Source organism: Gambusia affinis, linkage group LG05 (genome assembly GCF_019740435.1).
Source record: "Gambusia affinis linkage group LG05, SWU_Gaff_1.0, whole genome shotgun sequence".
NCBI classification, from domain to species: Eukaryota; Metazoa; Chordata; class Actinopteri; order Cyprinodontiformes; family Poeciliidae; genus Gambusia; species Gambusia affinis.
The window spans coordinates 22,407,960-22,425,194 of record NC_057872.1 but is presented as its reverse complement, the minus strand read 5'-3'; the positions used below and the strand labels follow the sequence as shown (position 1 = coordinate 22,425,194).

The 17,235-nt window shown below is 39.8% G+C and overlaps 2 protein-coding genes across 2 annotated transcripts in view; both read right to left on the bottom strand.

Moving 5' to 3' along the window:
• Nucleotides 1-3,511: 3,511 nt before the first annotated feature.
• On the bottom strand, nucleotides 3,512-16,408 carry meox2a (mesenchyme homeobox 2a). The gene is made up of 3 exons (XM_044116287.1): nucleotides 14,876-16,408; nucleotides 11,226-11,398; nucleotides 3,512-5,100 (listed from the first exon to the last, which is right to left on the bottom strand). Exons 1-3 carry the CDS (start codon nucleotides 15,420-15,422, stop codon nucleotides 4,882-4,884), a joined length of 939 nt encoding a protein of 312 aa, XP_043972222.1. The 5' UTR covers nucleotides 15,423-16,408; the 3' UTR covers nucleotides 3,512-4,881.
• The window catches only part of crppa (CDP-L-ribitol pyrophosphorylase A), an 85,920-nt gene continuing 79,946 nt past the window's right edge, over nucleotides 11,262-17,235 (bottom strand). Inside the window, exon 11 of the mRNA XM_044116281.1 lies at nucleotides 11,262-11,398. The gene's annotated coding sequence lies outside the window, so the exon portion shown is untranslated. The remainder of the gene's footprint in view (nucleotides 11,399-17,235) is intronic.

Below are 17,235 nucleotides of genomic sequence, written 5' to 3'. Positions count from 1 at the left end.
GTATAACTGTGGATTTGTTTGTAATACACAACACAGAGACAGATGTGATTTAACTGATAAAGTGATGGAGCCATGATTCAGATCTGTTCTGCTCGATGCAGGAGATAAAGTTATGCAAACTGAGCGTTGATACCATTAAATGTCACAAGGTCAAGCATCAAATCATAAGTGTCACCAATCAACTAAAGCAGCACGAATCCATAAACCTTTTCTCAGCTGTCCAGTCAAGAGAACAACAGCGAACAAAAACGCCCAGTAAGTCAGCGGGAAGGTTACTGAAAGTTTATATCAGGGCTACGTTAAGAAAGAATCAAACTTCACTTTTTAATTCATTCAGGTTAGAGTTGAAGGCACTACATGCACTCTTAAGTGTGTTTGTAAAATAAACATGTTTCCACCATAGTGCACAACTGTTGATGCAAGGAGCCGCCATATTGAAATGAGGGGATTAGCTGGAGTGTCTCCCAGTTCTTACTGGGAAATCCAACTTCCTGGGTCGTTCCAGTTGATTTCTCCGACTGCCAGGTTGGAATTTTTGAGCTCAGAGCTGCCAATGCTTTTCCCTGAGTTTCTTATGAATCTGTAGCTCCCTCCTGGTTTCAGAGACTTACTTACTCAGCAATCCCAGAACCAAAACTAAACCTTAAGTTCGAAACAGCATTTAGCTTCCAGGTTCCCAGAAAACATCATATGTGTAGAAACTGATGGTTTATTTACAGCAGGAATGAAAATAATTCTTTGTTTGAAGCAGCTTCTGATCAAAGACTAATGACCCATTTGAAGAACTTGTTTACACCTGAAATATTTTCATTTTAGCATCTTTTTTTCTTTTATGCAATAACTTTGTACTTTGTTATTGTCTTTCTATCTTTCCTTTGTGTAAATCAATCTGGATGTAAACATGATAACCTCCACTTTTTTTCCCATTTGTTCTTCACTTTGAGTTTTGTAAAAACTTATATAAGGTTAAATTTGGATTAAATTCTGATTGAGCTGATTTGAACTTTATATACAGTAAATGGATCATTTTCCTCTTAACGCCCTGAGATGAACTTCCACTCTTCATAAACAAACCCCTGCTTTAACAAGACCACATAGCATGAAATACAGATCATGCTATGCTCTTTAACTCATTTAAAATCAAAGATATTGATTTCGAATGAGTTAAAGAGCAAAACGTAAAATAAATTTTTGTCACAAGTACTTCACTCTCAATTTCACAATAGTTACCACAGACTGAATCTCTTAACCACAAGCCAATGTGGAATGAAATTGTAGGAAACAATGAGAAATGCTGTTATTAAGTCTGTCAGTGAAGGAGATAAGAGAAATTATTAATCATTTATTGTTATTAGCATTTATTATTGTTCTTTATTATTTATCTGTTTAACATTTTATCATTTAGTTGCATGAAAAAAAAGATAAGCCAAAAGATCATTTGTGGCTAAAAATTGGGGAACATGGGAACATCATGTGAAACATGGCGGTGGCGGCCTTATGCTGTGGGCATGCATTTTTCTGCTACAAGTGAGAAAAGCTGGCAAAAATGGATGAATCTTTACTTGGTTCACTTTCCACCAGCATAGCAACCCTAAACACACCGCTGGACTGGAATGATTTAGATTAAAGCCATATTTAAAAACGGCCTAGTCAAAATCTAGATCTGTGTTCAATAGAGAATCTGTCAAGACTTAATAAGTAATGTTCACTGATATTAAAAGTTGTCACAAACGTGTCTCAGAGTACTTGCAAGTGCAAGGGCAATGGTGTGTACTGAACTGTGAATAAGGGCACTTCTAATATACAATTACGTGCTACTTTCTGTTAGTTTAACACAATTAATTATTGTAAAATTCTAAATATATTTTTATGGCACTGTGAATCCACTCATGATGAGGTTTATTTGAACACATTTGTGAACAATGCTGCGGAGTTTAGAGGAAAATTAGTGCTTGTAAACAGAGCGGATGCGCGCGCAACTTGACAGCAGAAAGAGCCGGGCTGGCCCGCGTTCGCTGGTTGCCATAGTTACCCGTATCAGCCTTGCTGTTTTAACATTAGCTAGCATTTTGTCAGTCAGTGGACTACATCTGTTTATCTCAGTGTGATAGAAAAATACGTTATGCTACTAAATTGGCATTAGTGAATGAGATGCGTGTTAAGGACCCGAAAGAATCAAATGCAGGTGAGTCGATAAAGGACGAGAGAAAATGACCCCAAGCATCAGATATTAACTTGCCAGCCTTTTTATTCACGGTAAAAACAAATACATTTTTAAGGCCAAATAAAATTATTTCTTAGTTTGTTCACAATTAGAGGTAAAATGAAGATGTAGATGCATCCATCAAGATAGGTGATAAATTAACCCTTAAAAAATAAAAGGGTTACATAATTGATGTGCTAAAAATAAAACCTCTGATAACCGCAGATGCCGCAAAGCTGCGCCAGGCGAAGAGAAGAGGTATGCGCTGGCTGCGGGTTGTAAATAATTTTATTAGCCTAATTGTAAATAGTTTAAGTAGTTAACATAATGTATTCTGGCACGTGTTTTGAAGGAGACATGCGCAGTAGAGTGGCTGCTGATGCAACGTGACGTCAACTACAAGACGCTAGGGAAAAGTTCAAGCCTTGTAACTTTTAAAAGGAGTAAATTAATATTATTTCTATATGCTACTGTCCTTTATAATTAAGATTCTCATTATACTCACCTATACTGGGCTATTTTATTCTATTTTAAACCAAAAGGTATTTTAAAAAATGTAATCTTAAACAAATTCTCAAATCCAACAAGCCAATAAAATTTGTAGTAACTTATCCAGATTTAATGATTTTGTTCTTCATAAGGTTGAAACAGGATGGCTTGCCCTTTAAATACATTTAAAGGTGCACACTAATTCCTCTCAGGACAGATATACTTACATTTTTGTTGTGAAGACAGCAGCTGACAGTCAGCAGTTGGGGGCTGCAGTAGAACCAACAAGAGCACATTTGTGTGCGGTTACAAATACTGTTTGTTTAAATTTAAAGCCCAATGGAAAATCAGGGGAGCCCTCGACACTTGTGAATAATCTGCAGTGGTAAAGCAAAAACGAAAAAAAAAGAAAGAAAGAAAGCTGGATCCGATTCTGGATCAGCGGGTTATGCCTGAAGGGGCTGGAAGGAAAAAATTATAAACCTCAAATACCGTGAGAGGTGCCTCTAAGACAAATTAGCATGCACTATCACAACGTGGTGAAAGATGAGATCAAGACACTAAATTATTTTCAACTGGATTTGGTAACCGGATCCCATCCTTTGTGGGTTCTGTCGAGTCTTGGCAGGAGTCCCCGGCACCGGCCCTCGGGCGAAGGTGAATTTAACATGCACCCACATTACCAGCTTTCTGCACTCTGCAGTGTTTAATTTATTTTAGCCTCACTTGGTGGAATATGCATCCATCAGACGGGATGAAGGACAAAAAACTGCAGAAATGGTGGAGGGGGAGGGAAAAAAAGAGCTTTTTTCAAGAAACTTCATTAACCACTCTTAAAAGTTTTATTCAATTTGCAACTGTCCCCTGCTTCAGGTTTCAAATCATTTGCAAAAAAAAAAAAAACACAAAACAAAACAAAACCAAAAAAAGAGAGTCATCTCCAGGCAGAAAAACGCCAGCTAACGAGCTGTCAGTGTGTATTACTGCATGAGCTGAACAGTCTGGGTATAGGCTTATTGTTACGGTAAGACAAGACTAACAGTTATTTACAGATCGCTCATATTTGCAAGGCAGGTCAGATTTCCTGGCACCTGGTTGAGTCAAAACCTTAATTACAGCGTAATTTACATTTTAAACAGTAGAAACCAATCGAGGCGCAGACTTAAGGTTCAACAGTGCAAATCAAAGCTTCAGGCTGCTCCTGCAAAGAGACAAAACATGGAATGTTAGTTTATTATTTCCTTTTTTTTAGTCAATTTCCATCATCAAGATGCAGTGAAGTGAAACAGTATTTGTCTCTGTAGAGATTTCTTCTATTTTTGTCACACCTAAAGGTTTCAAATCATACAGCTAGCCTTTATATCAAAGGTAATAGAAAATGTATGAATTTATGTATTAACCTGAAAAAAACAAGTCCAAATCATCCTCAGTAATACGTCAACAATGAAATGATTGATCAAAAGTTTGGAAATTTCTTAAATAGAACATGAAGTTGGCCAAAAGTCTAAAGAAATTCAAGAACAAAAAGGAAAATCACTGACATTTATCTATTGGTAAAGTGTTAGAACCCCCTTTCAAACATGGTGGTTATGTGATTATCTGGGGCTTTGATGATCTGAAATATAGAATCAAATCCACATCTGAATGCCTCAAAAAACAAGGCAAAGATTGTGGAGTGGCCTAGTCAAATTCTGGACTTGTCTGGATGCTGTCATGGGTGGTTAGACTTGAAGACAATAAATGTTTCTCTAGTAAAGAGTGAGAAAAAATTCCTCCACAATGATAGATGTTAGCGCAAATGCTCGATGCTGGCTTGTAGAGCATTTTTCCCTAAATAAAATAAATCATAAATGTGAAATATATATCTATATGTTTTATTATTTACTGAGGTTATGTTTGATATTGAAAAAAAAATCTGATTTATGTGTGACAAAAAACTAAAAACAAGAAATCCGCAAAGATTCAAACACCTGTTCAAAGCACTGTATTTTGTTCTTTTTTTTTTGTAATTTATTAATAAAACTTTCATCGAATGTCCTCTGTTCTTCAAATTTACATGATGCCTGCAGCTATTTTTTTTCACTCCTCTGCGTTTGTACGCTCGTTTAGCGTCGTTGTGTGACGTGGCGGATCATCCAACAGCAGTTCCCTCTAAGGAAGCTCCCGAGGCGGATAAGGGTTGGTGTCCATCATAAGTGAGCATGCTCGGAGCTCTGGTCGCTGTCATGACTGTCCTCGTTGGCTAAGGAGTCCGTCGAATGATGCAGCGCCGCGATGCCGGAGAACTCCGACGGCAGAAGCGTTCCTTTTTTCACATTCACCAGTTCCTTCTCGCGAGCTGCTGCCCCCTGCTGGCCGCCTTTCACTCTTTTCCACTTCATCCTCCGGTTCTGGAACCAGACCTTCACCTGCAAAGGGAGCAAAGCCTTAAATCAACGAGAGTCCTCCATTAGAGCTACTACGACGCTGTACGTATTTGAAGGTGAAAAGGGACGCGTACATTTTCGCCCCACCACTCTCCCCGCAAAATAAAATAAAATAAAATAAATAAATCAGAAATTTTCTAGTAAAAAAAAAATACATTTCCAGGTTTCAAACGTTTATAATTTGCTTTTAAAAATTTTGAAATTTTTACATTAATCTTAGAAAATTTAAAAATATATATAAATAAATGAATAAATTCTGAGTTTGAAAAGTAAAAAAATTGCTAGAAAAGACTTAAGTTTTGAGATTATTCTTAAAAATGTTCTAGAAAAAAAACAAGGACATTTCTGAGCTTTTATTGTTTTATTTTATTGTTTTTTCAAGAAAATTTCTGAGATGAATCTTAAAATTTTGTGGGGTTGGAAATCTATGCCTCCTTTTTTCCTTTCTCATCTACAATAGCCCTAATACACCAGTGTAATTTTTCCATCTCTAACTGGTGAATAAATAAATAAAAATAAAGCTCCCTTTCTGTTATGGGGTTTTACAGATGACACCAGAATGAAACAAAATAAAAAAAAATAAGGATTACAATTTACTTTCAAGTGTGCAAGATAAGATATCATACATTGTCATTCAGTTTAAAAAATAAAGCAAAAAAAATGTTTTCCATGAAAAAGTGATAAATTACCTAGCAATAGCTACTACCTCTAGCAGGAATAACTGTTGTTTTCTGTATGACCTTATTCTGTTACACTATTCTTTAATGTGTTTGCACATTAATAAACGTTTCTGTAAATATTCCATCTTCACCAAATAGATTGATTTTCAGCTGACATGAGCAGGCAATAATTATGAGCTTAAAATAAAAACGGAGCGAATGATCACACACTTGGCCATCACACAGGTTTGCAGAGTTTTGCTCGTTTCAGGTCAAATCACTGAACTTTGGTTGTGTGATTAGAAAATCTTGATTTCTTTCTTTGTAGAGAAGATTTGAAATAATTCTCCTGCAGTTCGAAGGCCAGGCGAGGAGTTCAGGGTCAGCTCGGAAACTGCAGCATCCTCTGGACCTACAGCTACAAAACAAATCCTGATCGTCGTTCCTCCGCCTCCATAAATGTCAGCTGGTGTGAAGAGTCTGTTCCGTCTGACGACGGTGCCGGTCCAAATGGGTCTGGTTTGTCCAAAGCACATTCTTCCTGAGGTCTTCTGGTCCTTTTTTAATTGCCCTGTCAGGAAATTTAACATCGATCATGTGACGTTTTGAGGCCTGTAGAGAGTGAAATGATGCTCTTGGGTTTTTGCCACCTCTCTGAGAATTGTACAATCTCAGCTTGTAAAGACCATTTCTGGCTGAAAATTACTTTTATACCTATTTGAGGTTACCTCTTGACCTTTTAACCCTTCCCAGATTAATGGGGATGCAGCATGGTTCATTTTCACATCTGCCATGGATTTGTTTTTATTTAAAAGGTTTTTATAGCCTCAAGATGCAATCATCAAATTTCTCCAAAACCTAAGAGCATGAATCAATCCTTGTAACCAATTTTATTACTAAGCTGTTACCTTGGATATTTTGCAATTTTTCTGAGCATTTCACCACATGAATTGATCTGATATATATTCCTTTCAAATAAAAAAATTCCCTGCAGAACAATTTAATATGAGTTGACCTCATGACCTTACAACTGATGGGCAACAGGAGTTGCTTCTCTAAAGCATCTGATCTGTAAGTTTATCAACATTTACGATGATCAACTAACGAACTGTATTTGCAAACACACATAATTTGCACAACCGTTTTGTTTTTGTTGTTTAAATAACGCTAATTCTGATTTGTTTGCGTCTTTTTCTTTGATTTAAATTTGCAAGGCGCTGGAATTGAACGGGGGTGCACTTTCTTTACCCGATGCCTTTATATGTGGACATGCGGCTCCACCTGCCACTCGGCGTCTACCTGTTTTTCCCTGACTCAACAGTCTCTCCCGTATTTGATGATTAGGCTGTTGCTTAAAACGGTTTACACATCGAGCTGCAGCAGAGGCTTCCAGAGAGCTGCCTGTGTCAAAGTCCCCTTTGACACAGGGGGCGGTGGGTTTATTTTTGGGGAGCGGAGCCGTCACATGGTCAGGAAGTGAGTCGACAACGCAAACGTTTGTCTTGAACGGGTGGGGTGCCGAGTATCTGAGCGGATTCTTTACAAGCCTGAGGCGGCGACGCGTTTCTGGCTCTGATGTCACACAAACCCGTCGCTTTCAAAGCAAACTGGGGAATTTCAGATTCTCCGACGGAGAGTCTGAACGACCCGACTCCACGTATACAGTGATGTCAAACTTTGCATCAAAAACTCAGAGGTCTGTGAGCCACTAAACACATTTCAGCAACATAAAATAAACCAGTAAAAACAGCACAGCATGAGAAGAGTGGCAGAAATTGAATAAGCTGCTCTAATTTTATTTTTAATAGGAGTAATAGGTTTTAGAATTTAATACTAAAGTGGTGATATTACCAGGGTTAGGCTGAATTTTCTATTAGCCTCTTCCAGGATCTAAAATGGTCAGACTTCCACCATGCGAGATGTTTCTGCTTTCTGACGCCTCTTTAAAAATAATCCAGCTTTCTCGGCCTCCAAGCACATTAAAAATCCATCAAATTTCTCCAGACAGCTGACGCAGCATAAATCAAGCCAACCGATTTTAATGCCAGTACTTATGTCAGAGTCCCCTGCTGCGTTCGCTCACACACAGTCAACGTATGGAGCAATAAGCATGCACATTTTGATGCCACTGGAAGATTAATTGCAACAATGTGGGAGAGCACTGCAACATGGCAAACTCCGTGCCCTTGGCTAGCAAACTGGCTGAATCGGAGTTTTCTTTCTTCTCAGCTTCTGAGACTTTGTAATTTGAACCGACAGGAGAGCGTTACTTCAAAACTTTATGACGCATGTGACATTTTCCAAGCTGGACTTTGCAGGTGTCTTCGCAGGGCTTTGCTTTAGTTTGAAAATTCCTTAAAATCTGCCAGAAAAGATGGAAATCTTAAATCTGCAGAGCGACCGTATACTTTAATGTTCCAGGATCTGAATGAACAAAAGGAAATGATAAGTAGAGCTTCTTTAATTTAATTTTTTTGCCCCATTGGACATTTTATGTAATGAAATTTGAAAACTTACATCTATGTTTATTATTATTTGTCTTGTTTTGCCTTTGAAGAGTATTTCCACATAAAAAGCAGATTTTATCCTGTCATTAGTTGAGAAATCTTGCTAATTCTAGCTAAAAAGTTCAGTGAAAATACAAAGAACTTTAATTTGAGAGGTGTTTTGCTTTTTTTAAAAAAATTCAAATTCCTGTACATTGAATCTTAGTTTTAATTCTGGTACATTAATTTCGCTTTTAGAGAAGTAAAATCCCAATGTGGTAACACAACAACAACAAAAACAAAGCTTTTAGCATAAAAAAATACATATTTTAGCCTTACATTTTGAAGACAGATACTTTTTATGCCCTTCCTTTTTGGTGTCCAAACATAAGTTTTTGGTTTTTTACTTTTACTTCCTCGTTGAAATAAAACACTTTCCGTCACTGGCAAACTTTCAGTCATCCAGGATCCTCTCTAATGGTTTTAGAAACATACATGATGTAGTTTCTTTGGCTATTGATCAGACATCCTTGATCCTGTTAGAGCTAAAATTTGACACCTTAAGTCTGAGATAAGGGATATATTTTAGTCTTAGCGTTCAGTGCAGGTGGAGTTAATGGCTTCTTTCTGACAAATGTTACTCTAACAGAGAGAAAACTGCCAGGTTTAGTAAGTTTAAGTGTTTTTTAAGACTTCTATTGTTTAATTTTAACACTAAAGTTGGATTAAGCTTTTTAAATATTAAGTATTATTCCAGCTCAGTGTGTTTTGAGGGCTTTGCTTGTGGTAGCTAACTAACTACCCATAAGCTTTTAAACTTCCTGGATGCGAAGGAACGCAACAAGAATGTTTTTGATTTTTAATTCCCAGAACATGTATTATTCCTTTTTCAAGAGTACAAACGGACATGTTAAAAAAAATGCAAAAGAAGGACTGAATAAATGAATCAGCATTTCAAGACCTGACCAAATTTAGTTTATATATGGAGCTGATATTTTATATATATTTAGTTTTAAACTTTCTAACACTCTGCAGGAAACATTAAATAGGCTGACTTACTAATACAAACCAAGTCTCTAAGAAATGGATTCATCAACTCAAAACAAACAAAATTGTATGTTTCAACTCATTTCCTGTTAACTTTGTACAAAATGTCCAACAGAGAAATAAAACCTCTTCTAGCCTCAACACACAAAATTAACTGAGCTTTGATGATTTCCCCTTTCCTCACCTGTTTGACCACTTCTTTATTACACAGTGACATTTATTTAGTGCCTAATTTAGTGCACAACATTGAATGGTGTTCATTATTAAAAACGTCACTATCAGAAAAAGTTCAACAAACCGTGAACTAGAAGGAAAAACTGAAGAGGATTAAAGATGCAGGTTGGTCATGGACAAGTTTAAGAACTTTTCAGAGATTTTCTACTTCTGATCGTCTAGAAAAAATATAAATTGACAAATAGTCTACATAGAAGCTAATTAAGTAGACAGTTTGGACAAAACAGTCTTAAAAATGATTTGCTATGTAAAAAACATCTATTTTCTAGGAACTGCTACGCCTGTTAAAATTACACAATTTCTCCTTAGAAATAATGAATAAAATCTGGTTTAAGATACGACTCCAATAACCAGACCTGGTTGTCTAAGCTATGACGTCAGTTGCCATGGCTACTCTATAAAATGACAAGTGGGTGTGCCATACTCCTAATTCTGTTCAATGACTGGAAATCCAAAAGTACTTTACATATTGCTGATAATAAAAAAAGTAAAGGTACTGCGTGCCATTATTACCATTAACTGTTGCATTGGTTTGGTGTGGAGTGCTTCAAATAGTAGCTTAATCTACACAGTTTATACTGAAAGGAAGAAATGTGCCTGTAAGGAGTTTGCTCTCTTCTAACCTATATAGAGAAACAGACAAAGATACTGTAACTAAACCAAAGGGCCTGTGCTCCAATTTTTGAGATTATTCTGAATATTTTAGACATTTTCCTTCTGAATAAATGCTTTTTGATGCCGTGCTAAATCTAAAGTTTGAAAAACACCAGCAGAGATGTTGGCCACTGCTTGAAGCATTCACTTTTGGAGTAATTAGGAATAATCCAAAAATATAAAGAAGGATGATCTAAAGGAAACGGTGTCAAACTTCTTTTTATTTTGGGCCGTATCGAGATTGTAAATACCAGGATGTATTAATAAAACTCATTAAAAACTGTTAAAATATTAATAAATAGCTGTATTTGCAGTTGATGAGTAATTTTTTATAAATTAAATTCAACATCCTTTCATATTCAGCAGTTCAGTAAGCACACAACTGGCCACATGAAACTCTATGGCGTGCCGGAGTTGGCCCCCGGACCTCGAGTTTGACACACGTGATCCAAAGGAACAAATATCCAGATCATTTCCACCAGCTTAGACTGGATTACATGACATAAAGTCAACGCAAACATGTTTACCTTTCGGATTTGCCTCCAAGGCATCAGCTCAAAACCCCTGATGAGTTTTACGTTGGATCTGCGGTCCGTTTAACCACCAAAATCACTGGCGGCGCGTCAACCAGGTGCGAGTTACGGCTTCCAAAAGGTTGTCACAGAACGACAAGCCGCGCGCCGCTTCCTTCCTCCAACCATTTGTCTCCTGTTATTTATTTAACCTGCCTGCGTTTTACAGCGAGCGGCCCACGCTCCGAGAGGGGAAGCGACTTGCTAGACAGCACTTCCTTCAACCTCGTCTGCAGCCCGCCTGAAAGAATAGACGGGAACATCTGGAATATGATCGTCCAATGACGCAGCCACATCTGGAGCACAATGAGCCCCCGCAACGGAGTTACCAAAACACAGTAGCGAGCGAGAAGCCTTCCTCTAGTCCTGAGGGCGCCTCTGTTTTCACAACATGGCATTAATGTGCTAATGGAGGGTTCGGTAAGGCCTGAGCCCGGGAATAAGCAGGGACGTACTTGTCTTTCGGTGAGGTCGAGGTTCACGGCGATCTCGTAGCGCCTTAGCCGGGTCAGGTAGTTGTGGTGGGCGAACTCGGCCTCCAGCTCACGGATTTGCTCTTTGGTGAACGCTGTCCTCTCCTTCCTGGGCTTGCTGCTCATGTCTGGCTTGTAGTTCCCGTCCTGGGACTCTGAAATCAAACACCACACAGGGGTTTCTCTTAAGCTCAGGGCAGAAAGTGAAAACTAAGACAGGTGCAAGAAAAAAGGTGAGGGCCAGTCTGTCAAGCTTAACTGTCCAGCGGTTGTTTATAGAGCTTCAAAGTGGATGGAAGGACTTGCTTTTTTTCTTTAGTTTATCAGCAAAACTAAACAGGAAACGTTCCTTCCAGACTCTCTGTTTGCTTTCGTTTAAGATTTGTTTTGAAAGTTGTTCACAATCAGCGAAAAAATTAGTCCCATAAGAACACAAGAACTCTGAAGTAAGGCCTGAATTTAATACAAGAAAAACAAATTGTTCACTTGCATGAGACATAAAGGAAAATCTTTTATATCCAACATCGTTTGAGTTCTGCACAGCTGCTTTTCTTTGCTTATGCACTTCAAAATGAGCTCCAAATTGTTAATTTGCCTTTCAAATCTTTCCTGTTTTATAGCTTTTTCTGCGGCTTTGCTGGACTCACTTCACATGCACATACCAGTCTTAAAGGAAGCAACAATCTCCATGGAAACTCAGCAGTGCTTCGGTTCTGCAGCGTGCGTTAATCCAACAGGTCTGCGTCAAGCTAAACTGCAAATAGTCCTGCAGACACATCTAAGGTTTCTTTTCCTCCAGACGAAGGAAGCCCTGTTGGTGCTGTCTTTCTGTCTAATTAGAAGAACGGCTTCTACATACCACCTAAACAGCCATAAGGAAAGATGCAGAGGCCGATTGAGAAGCCAAGACAAACAAACGCAGACGAATTGCAAGAATTCCCACATAAATTTTGTAAAATTAAACATGTTATTGCTTCTCCCCGCAGCTCGTGCCTGGCTCCCCTTTGACCCGGCTTTCCCCTCCCTGTAATTTTAAACCGAGCAGCAAGTTGCCGATCCTGAAGCGGGGCCTTCAGACAAACTGACCTGCTGCCTTTCTTTTACACACACATTGCGTAAAAGAAGGGGGGGGAAAAAGAGAATAAAATGAAAGCAGAAGACAGACAGCCGCTTTAGAGCAGGCGGGCCTGCAGTTAAAACGAGCGGGGGAGCTTTTATGGCACCGCCGCTGCACCACACCAATTAGGTCCCCGCTGTAACTTTCATCTGTCCACAAAAAAGGAGGAATAATGTGGGCAAAGCACACACACCCAGACGGGGCATGCTGTTTGAGGCTGCCAAATGAACTTGGCAAAGTTCAACAGGGATCCTCAGGGGAAACGATAGAAGAATAGATCCTCGAAAGTAGAAACCTCTGCTGTAAAATTTTGTTTTGTGAATTTATTTTGTTCTCAAATTCAAGCAAACCTAACTCAAAGCGGCTTTAAGAAGATTTCTACTCGTCATTCCTGCTTTTGTAGACAACAATGCCTCAACAAATTAAAGCCATTTTATTGTTCCACTCTGAAAATCTGGTATTTTTTTAAAGGACAACCACTCCCTTGACAGCCCTATAAACTGGATATAGACACCCGAAGCTTCGCATGCCCGAGAAAAAAATGAGCAGGTTACCCTGAAACCAGACACCCTGACTCATCTCATTAGCTGAGCCTGGAGCCGAGCTCGAGGAAACAGCTTCAACTGGGTACCAGCAGCAGAAAACCCATTCAGATTGGAGGGGGAAAATGAATTCTCGGGTTTTGTTTTCAGTTCTGCATCTAAATTCAAGTTTCCCCTGCAGCTCCTGGTCCAGATGCTGAAACCCAATCAGAGCTGCATCTCAAGCGAAAGGCAGCGGCCTGATTTTTTTAGGCTGCTGACTGAGGCGGCGGCACAGCCAGCCTCCATAATCAGAATGATTGGTCGCAAAGCGGCGAGGACGCGCCGCTCTTCTGAGGCTGCGGGGGAAAGCGGGATCTGGAAGCAGAAGCTCGGCTTTCGAAGCAGCGGAGGAAAAATTCGAGGTAGTTTGTGGAATTAGTGGATTAAGTATGTGATTGCACCACTTTCCATGAGGATAACAGATCATTCAGCAGAAGACAAACAAAATGATTAGCTTGGGTTGTATAATTGTGGCATTTTTCCTTTTGCTGCAGTAAATTGTTGGATAAATTTAAAATCTAACTGTTCCCAGTTGTTTTGTTTTCAGGCCCGTTCAAATAAAACCAGTCAGCAAATGCAAAGAAACATAGAAAAAACAAACTTTATAAATTAGATTGTGTTGTGGCATATTGATAATAAAGGAATCGGTTCTGTTGGTTTCATGAGTGCGATTATTTTGTGTAGCCTATTTGATGATGCACATGTAAGTGAAGTGACACGTTTATTGGCAAAAATCAACAACATTTTCTTGTTGTCACAATAAATGTCCTGATAACATTTTAGTCTCCTGCCAAGTTCGCCTGCAATTTGAGCAAAAGCATCAGACAAAAATCAGTGGTTCTGACAACAAACTCGCCTTCAAAAAGGACTGCAGATGAGTTCTGAGGATTTCACTGTTTAAAAAGACAGAAGGAGCAGGGAGGAGTCGTTTCCTTGAAACTCTGACTAATATCACCTTCCCAGCAAGCGGCTCGGCGACCCAAACCTCACCGTTTGTCACGATAATGATTGATTATCGTGGTTGGAAATGTTGTGCAGGTCCTCCAGGTGGAATTTAGATAAAACTGTTTCAAGTTTATTCAAAATATAAAAAGAGTTGAACATGTTGGTTTGTTTTAATAAGCTTGCATAAACAGCTGATTACAAATTAAGCAAATTAGTTTATTAAAATTTCCCTGTTTTGAAAAAATCTTAATTTAAAACATACTAAATATGGCATTGAAAGGGAATTATTTAAGATTTATTTTCAAATAATAATAAATCTATTTTTTTTTTAAATAGTCCCACCCACCGTCTAGAATTTCCTTGACTATTGTATATTTTTAAGAAACGCCCCAATCTGTGATTTATATTAACCACAAGATTTAAACAGGAAAAGCAGGAAAAGTCCGCATCTGCCGGGCGTTTAGTGCGGCACGAGGCGCCGCTGCTGCCCTTTTACAATCCATGACATCAATTCTTTACCGTGCACCTCATTTTCTGCCCTCTGAAGAGTGTCGCAACAAACCAGATGTGATTTTTTTTTTTTAAAAGCAAAACACGGCGGCGGTAGTGAGAAGTGCCTCTGCAGTTATGATATGGCCTTTTGCCCCACGCTTCGGTGCGCCTGCAGCCTGAATCAGCCAACACCTATAAACTGCTTCTCAGACACGCTTTTTGTTTTTCTATCCGAGCTGCAGAGCTCCCAACAGCTGAGCTGTTGAATGATCCCGACTGACGCGTACAGATGTTTGTGGTATCCTGGAGCTCTGGCTGGAAAAAGCTGATATTTATGTAAAAGAGTTTCCCTTTCAAAAAGATCTCCAAAGAATTTCAACTTCAGTCTTTTTGTTTTTCAATGTGTCAGAACGGATTATTTTCCCCAGCAGATGTGTGGGAATGAGAAGAAATTACTCCAGTTTGCTTCCTTTTTCTCCCAGAATTCCTCTTACCTGAGCTGTCACTTTTCCTCTTGCCGTTCCTCTTCTCCGCTTCAGCGGGTGACAGAGTCTGCCTGCCGAAGTCTGCAGGCACACAGGAAGCCCCCGTTGGGGTGCTGCCGCTGCCCAGAGTCGGGGTGCTGGCGCACATGCTGGGCGGCCCGGGGTGGCCCAGGTCCGGCGGCGTGGGCCCGTTCTCATGGGACGACAGGGAATGCGGGTGGCAAAGGCCGTGGCGTGAGCCGCCGCCAGGTGACGGCATCTGTGGGATGTGCCAGGATCCATGATGCTGAGGCTGGTGGTGATGCTGCTGGGAGGACAGGTGGCTCCGGTGGTGGTGGTGCTGGCCGGGAAACAGACCGTCGTCACCCGAGTAGCTGGAGATGACGCACGGGGACGGCGAGGACGTGGAAGAGGAGGACGAGGAAGAGGCCAGGTCGGGGTAGGAGATGTGATCCGAGCGTCCGTGGAGAGTCAGGGGGGACTGGGTGAAGGCGGGATGCAGGGCCTGCGCCGGGGCGTGGGGGCTGCGCAGGCAGCCGAACAGCGTGTGATCCATGGAGCCCAAACACGCACACACACACGGCCCTCCAGTGAGGCTGGGATGAGTGAAGTCAAGAAAACCAACCAGAGAAAAAAAGGAACAATCACAAGCACATATCCAGGTTACTTCCCCAAAGCTTTTCCTTTAAGCTGAAACAAAAAAAGTAAAAAAATGAGAAATCAAATAGTCAGAAAGCAAAAGGGGTTGAGAAATGGGCGTCCTGTGGTAATCCAGAGCATGCGGCTGGTTGGCAGGCTGTGCAGGATAAACAGAGAGCCCAGGACAAGCTGCAGCAGAGCTTCTCAGATGTCAGAAGGAACAGAGGACTGGAGCTCTAGGCTGGAAGCACAGGAGGTTCCTAGGAGCTGCAGAACGAGGGGAGTCAAGGAAGGGGATGTTATAAATAGGGTGTAACGTGAGAGGGAGGCTGGGTCACAGGCTGCATAGGCTCCACTGACCACATATATATGATCATCCTCCAAAAAGCACGGCACAATAAATCTGCACTATTAAAAAAAGCTGAGCTTTAGGAAAAAAAGGCAGCTTAATCTGGTTTAATCGGATTTGACCTCTGGTGCCCACCTTTTTTTTTAATATCCTCTTTAGGAAATCGGCGTTGGTACTTGGTAGGTGGGGCGGAGAGGAAGGGAGCTTGCATGAGGGGAAGTGGGAGATGGAAGGGAGAGGTGTCAAAGGTTAACCCAGCATGTTACCCTGTGTTTGTCAGCATGGACTCAAACCAGAACGTAACTATCCTCGGGTCACGCTCAGATCGCCGTAATGCTTCCTGGTTTCTTTTTTAAATGATGTTTTGCTAACTGTTGCATTTGGTTTCTGTGCTGCCCTCATTTTGCTTCACATCACATCTGCATGTAATCTTGTAGATCACGTGCTTATTAGTCACCACGAATAGGGAACAAAGTGATAGAAAACTGGGAAACTGCTGAAACACAGGATAAAAACCCACCTGTTCAGAGTTGATTTGATTCCTATCAACTGGAACATTAATCAATACATCAGCTGTATATTTGGTTATTGATTTTGTTGACACTATGTGACAAAATGTAATGTTTTTGCTTGTTTCATAATTGGTTACTGTGTAAACTTTTAATGATGCAAAGTACTTTGAACTGCTTTGTTGCTGAAATGTGTTTTGGAAATAAACTTGACTTTGACTTTATTGGAGGCTTTCATCATTTCTCTACTCTTCAGTTATTAATGTTTTAAATAACCTAAACCGCCCTGAGGAGTACCTCAAGGTTTCATACCAGGCCCAGTTTTTTTCCCCCCCAAAACTTAATCACTTATTGCCTGAAGTTATTTCCAATTTTATATACATATATAACATGTATACATATTAGGGCTGGGATTTTATTGCTTCCATTTTAACTTAAATACATAGAAATGACTGCGTTAAAAATACTGATGCAGTTAGTTTCTTTTTACTTGTTCTTTTTACAAACAAAAGTCCTGAGCCGGAACCTTTGTATTTTGTTTCGGGTACACCTGTAAATTTGACGCACAAGTGACATCCCCAAAAAACAGCGATTTGGGCGATAAAGCAACTTTTCTTGGCACATTGGGGGTTAATCTTTGCTTCAACAAATGATCTAACAGTACTGGAAAAGACTATTGTTGCGTGTAAGTTGTATAAAAAAAAAAAGAGTTGGCCCGTTAGTGAAGCTTTTTATGCCTAAAGTAGCATCTAAAAGCTAAACATGTAGCAGAAGCAGCACAGACGTCACCAATGACAATGCCCACATTTCTAAAGAAGAGTTTTTATCAAAGACATTTTATGAATGATCAGGTTTTCCTGAAACTCCTGAAA

What these genes read in the sequence shown, in the direction of transcription:
- meox2a (XM_044116287.1), bottom strand. Translation starts at nt 15,422, where the DNA reads ATGGATCACACGCTGTTCGGCTGCCTGCGCAGCCCCCACGCCCCGGCG. An exon ending in GAGGAAAAGTGACAGCTCAG is followed by an intron (nt 11,399 to 14,875) that starts GTAAGAGGAATT and finishes GTTTGATTTCAG; the next exon opens with AGTCCCAGGACGGGAACTAC. An exon ending in TCGACCTCACCGAAAGACAA is followed by an intron (nt 5,101 to 11,225) that starts GTACGTCCCTGC and finishes CTCCCTTTGCAG; the next exon opens with GTGAAGGTCTGGTTCCAGAA.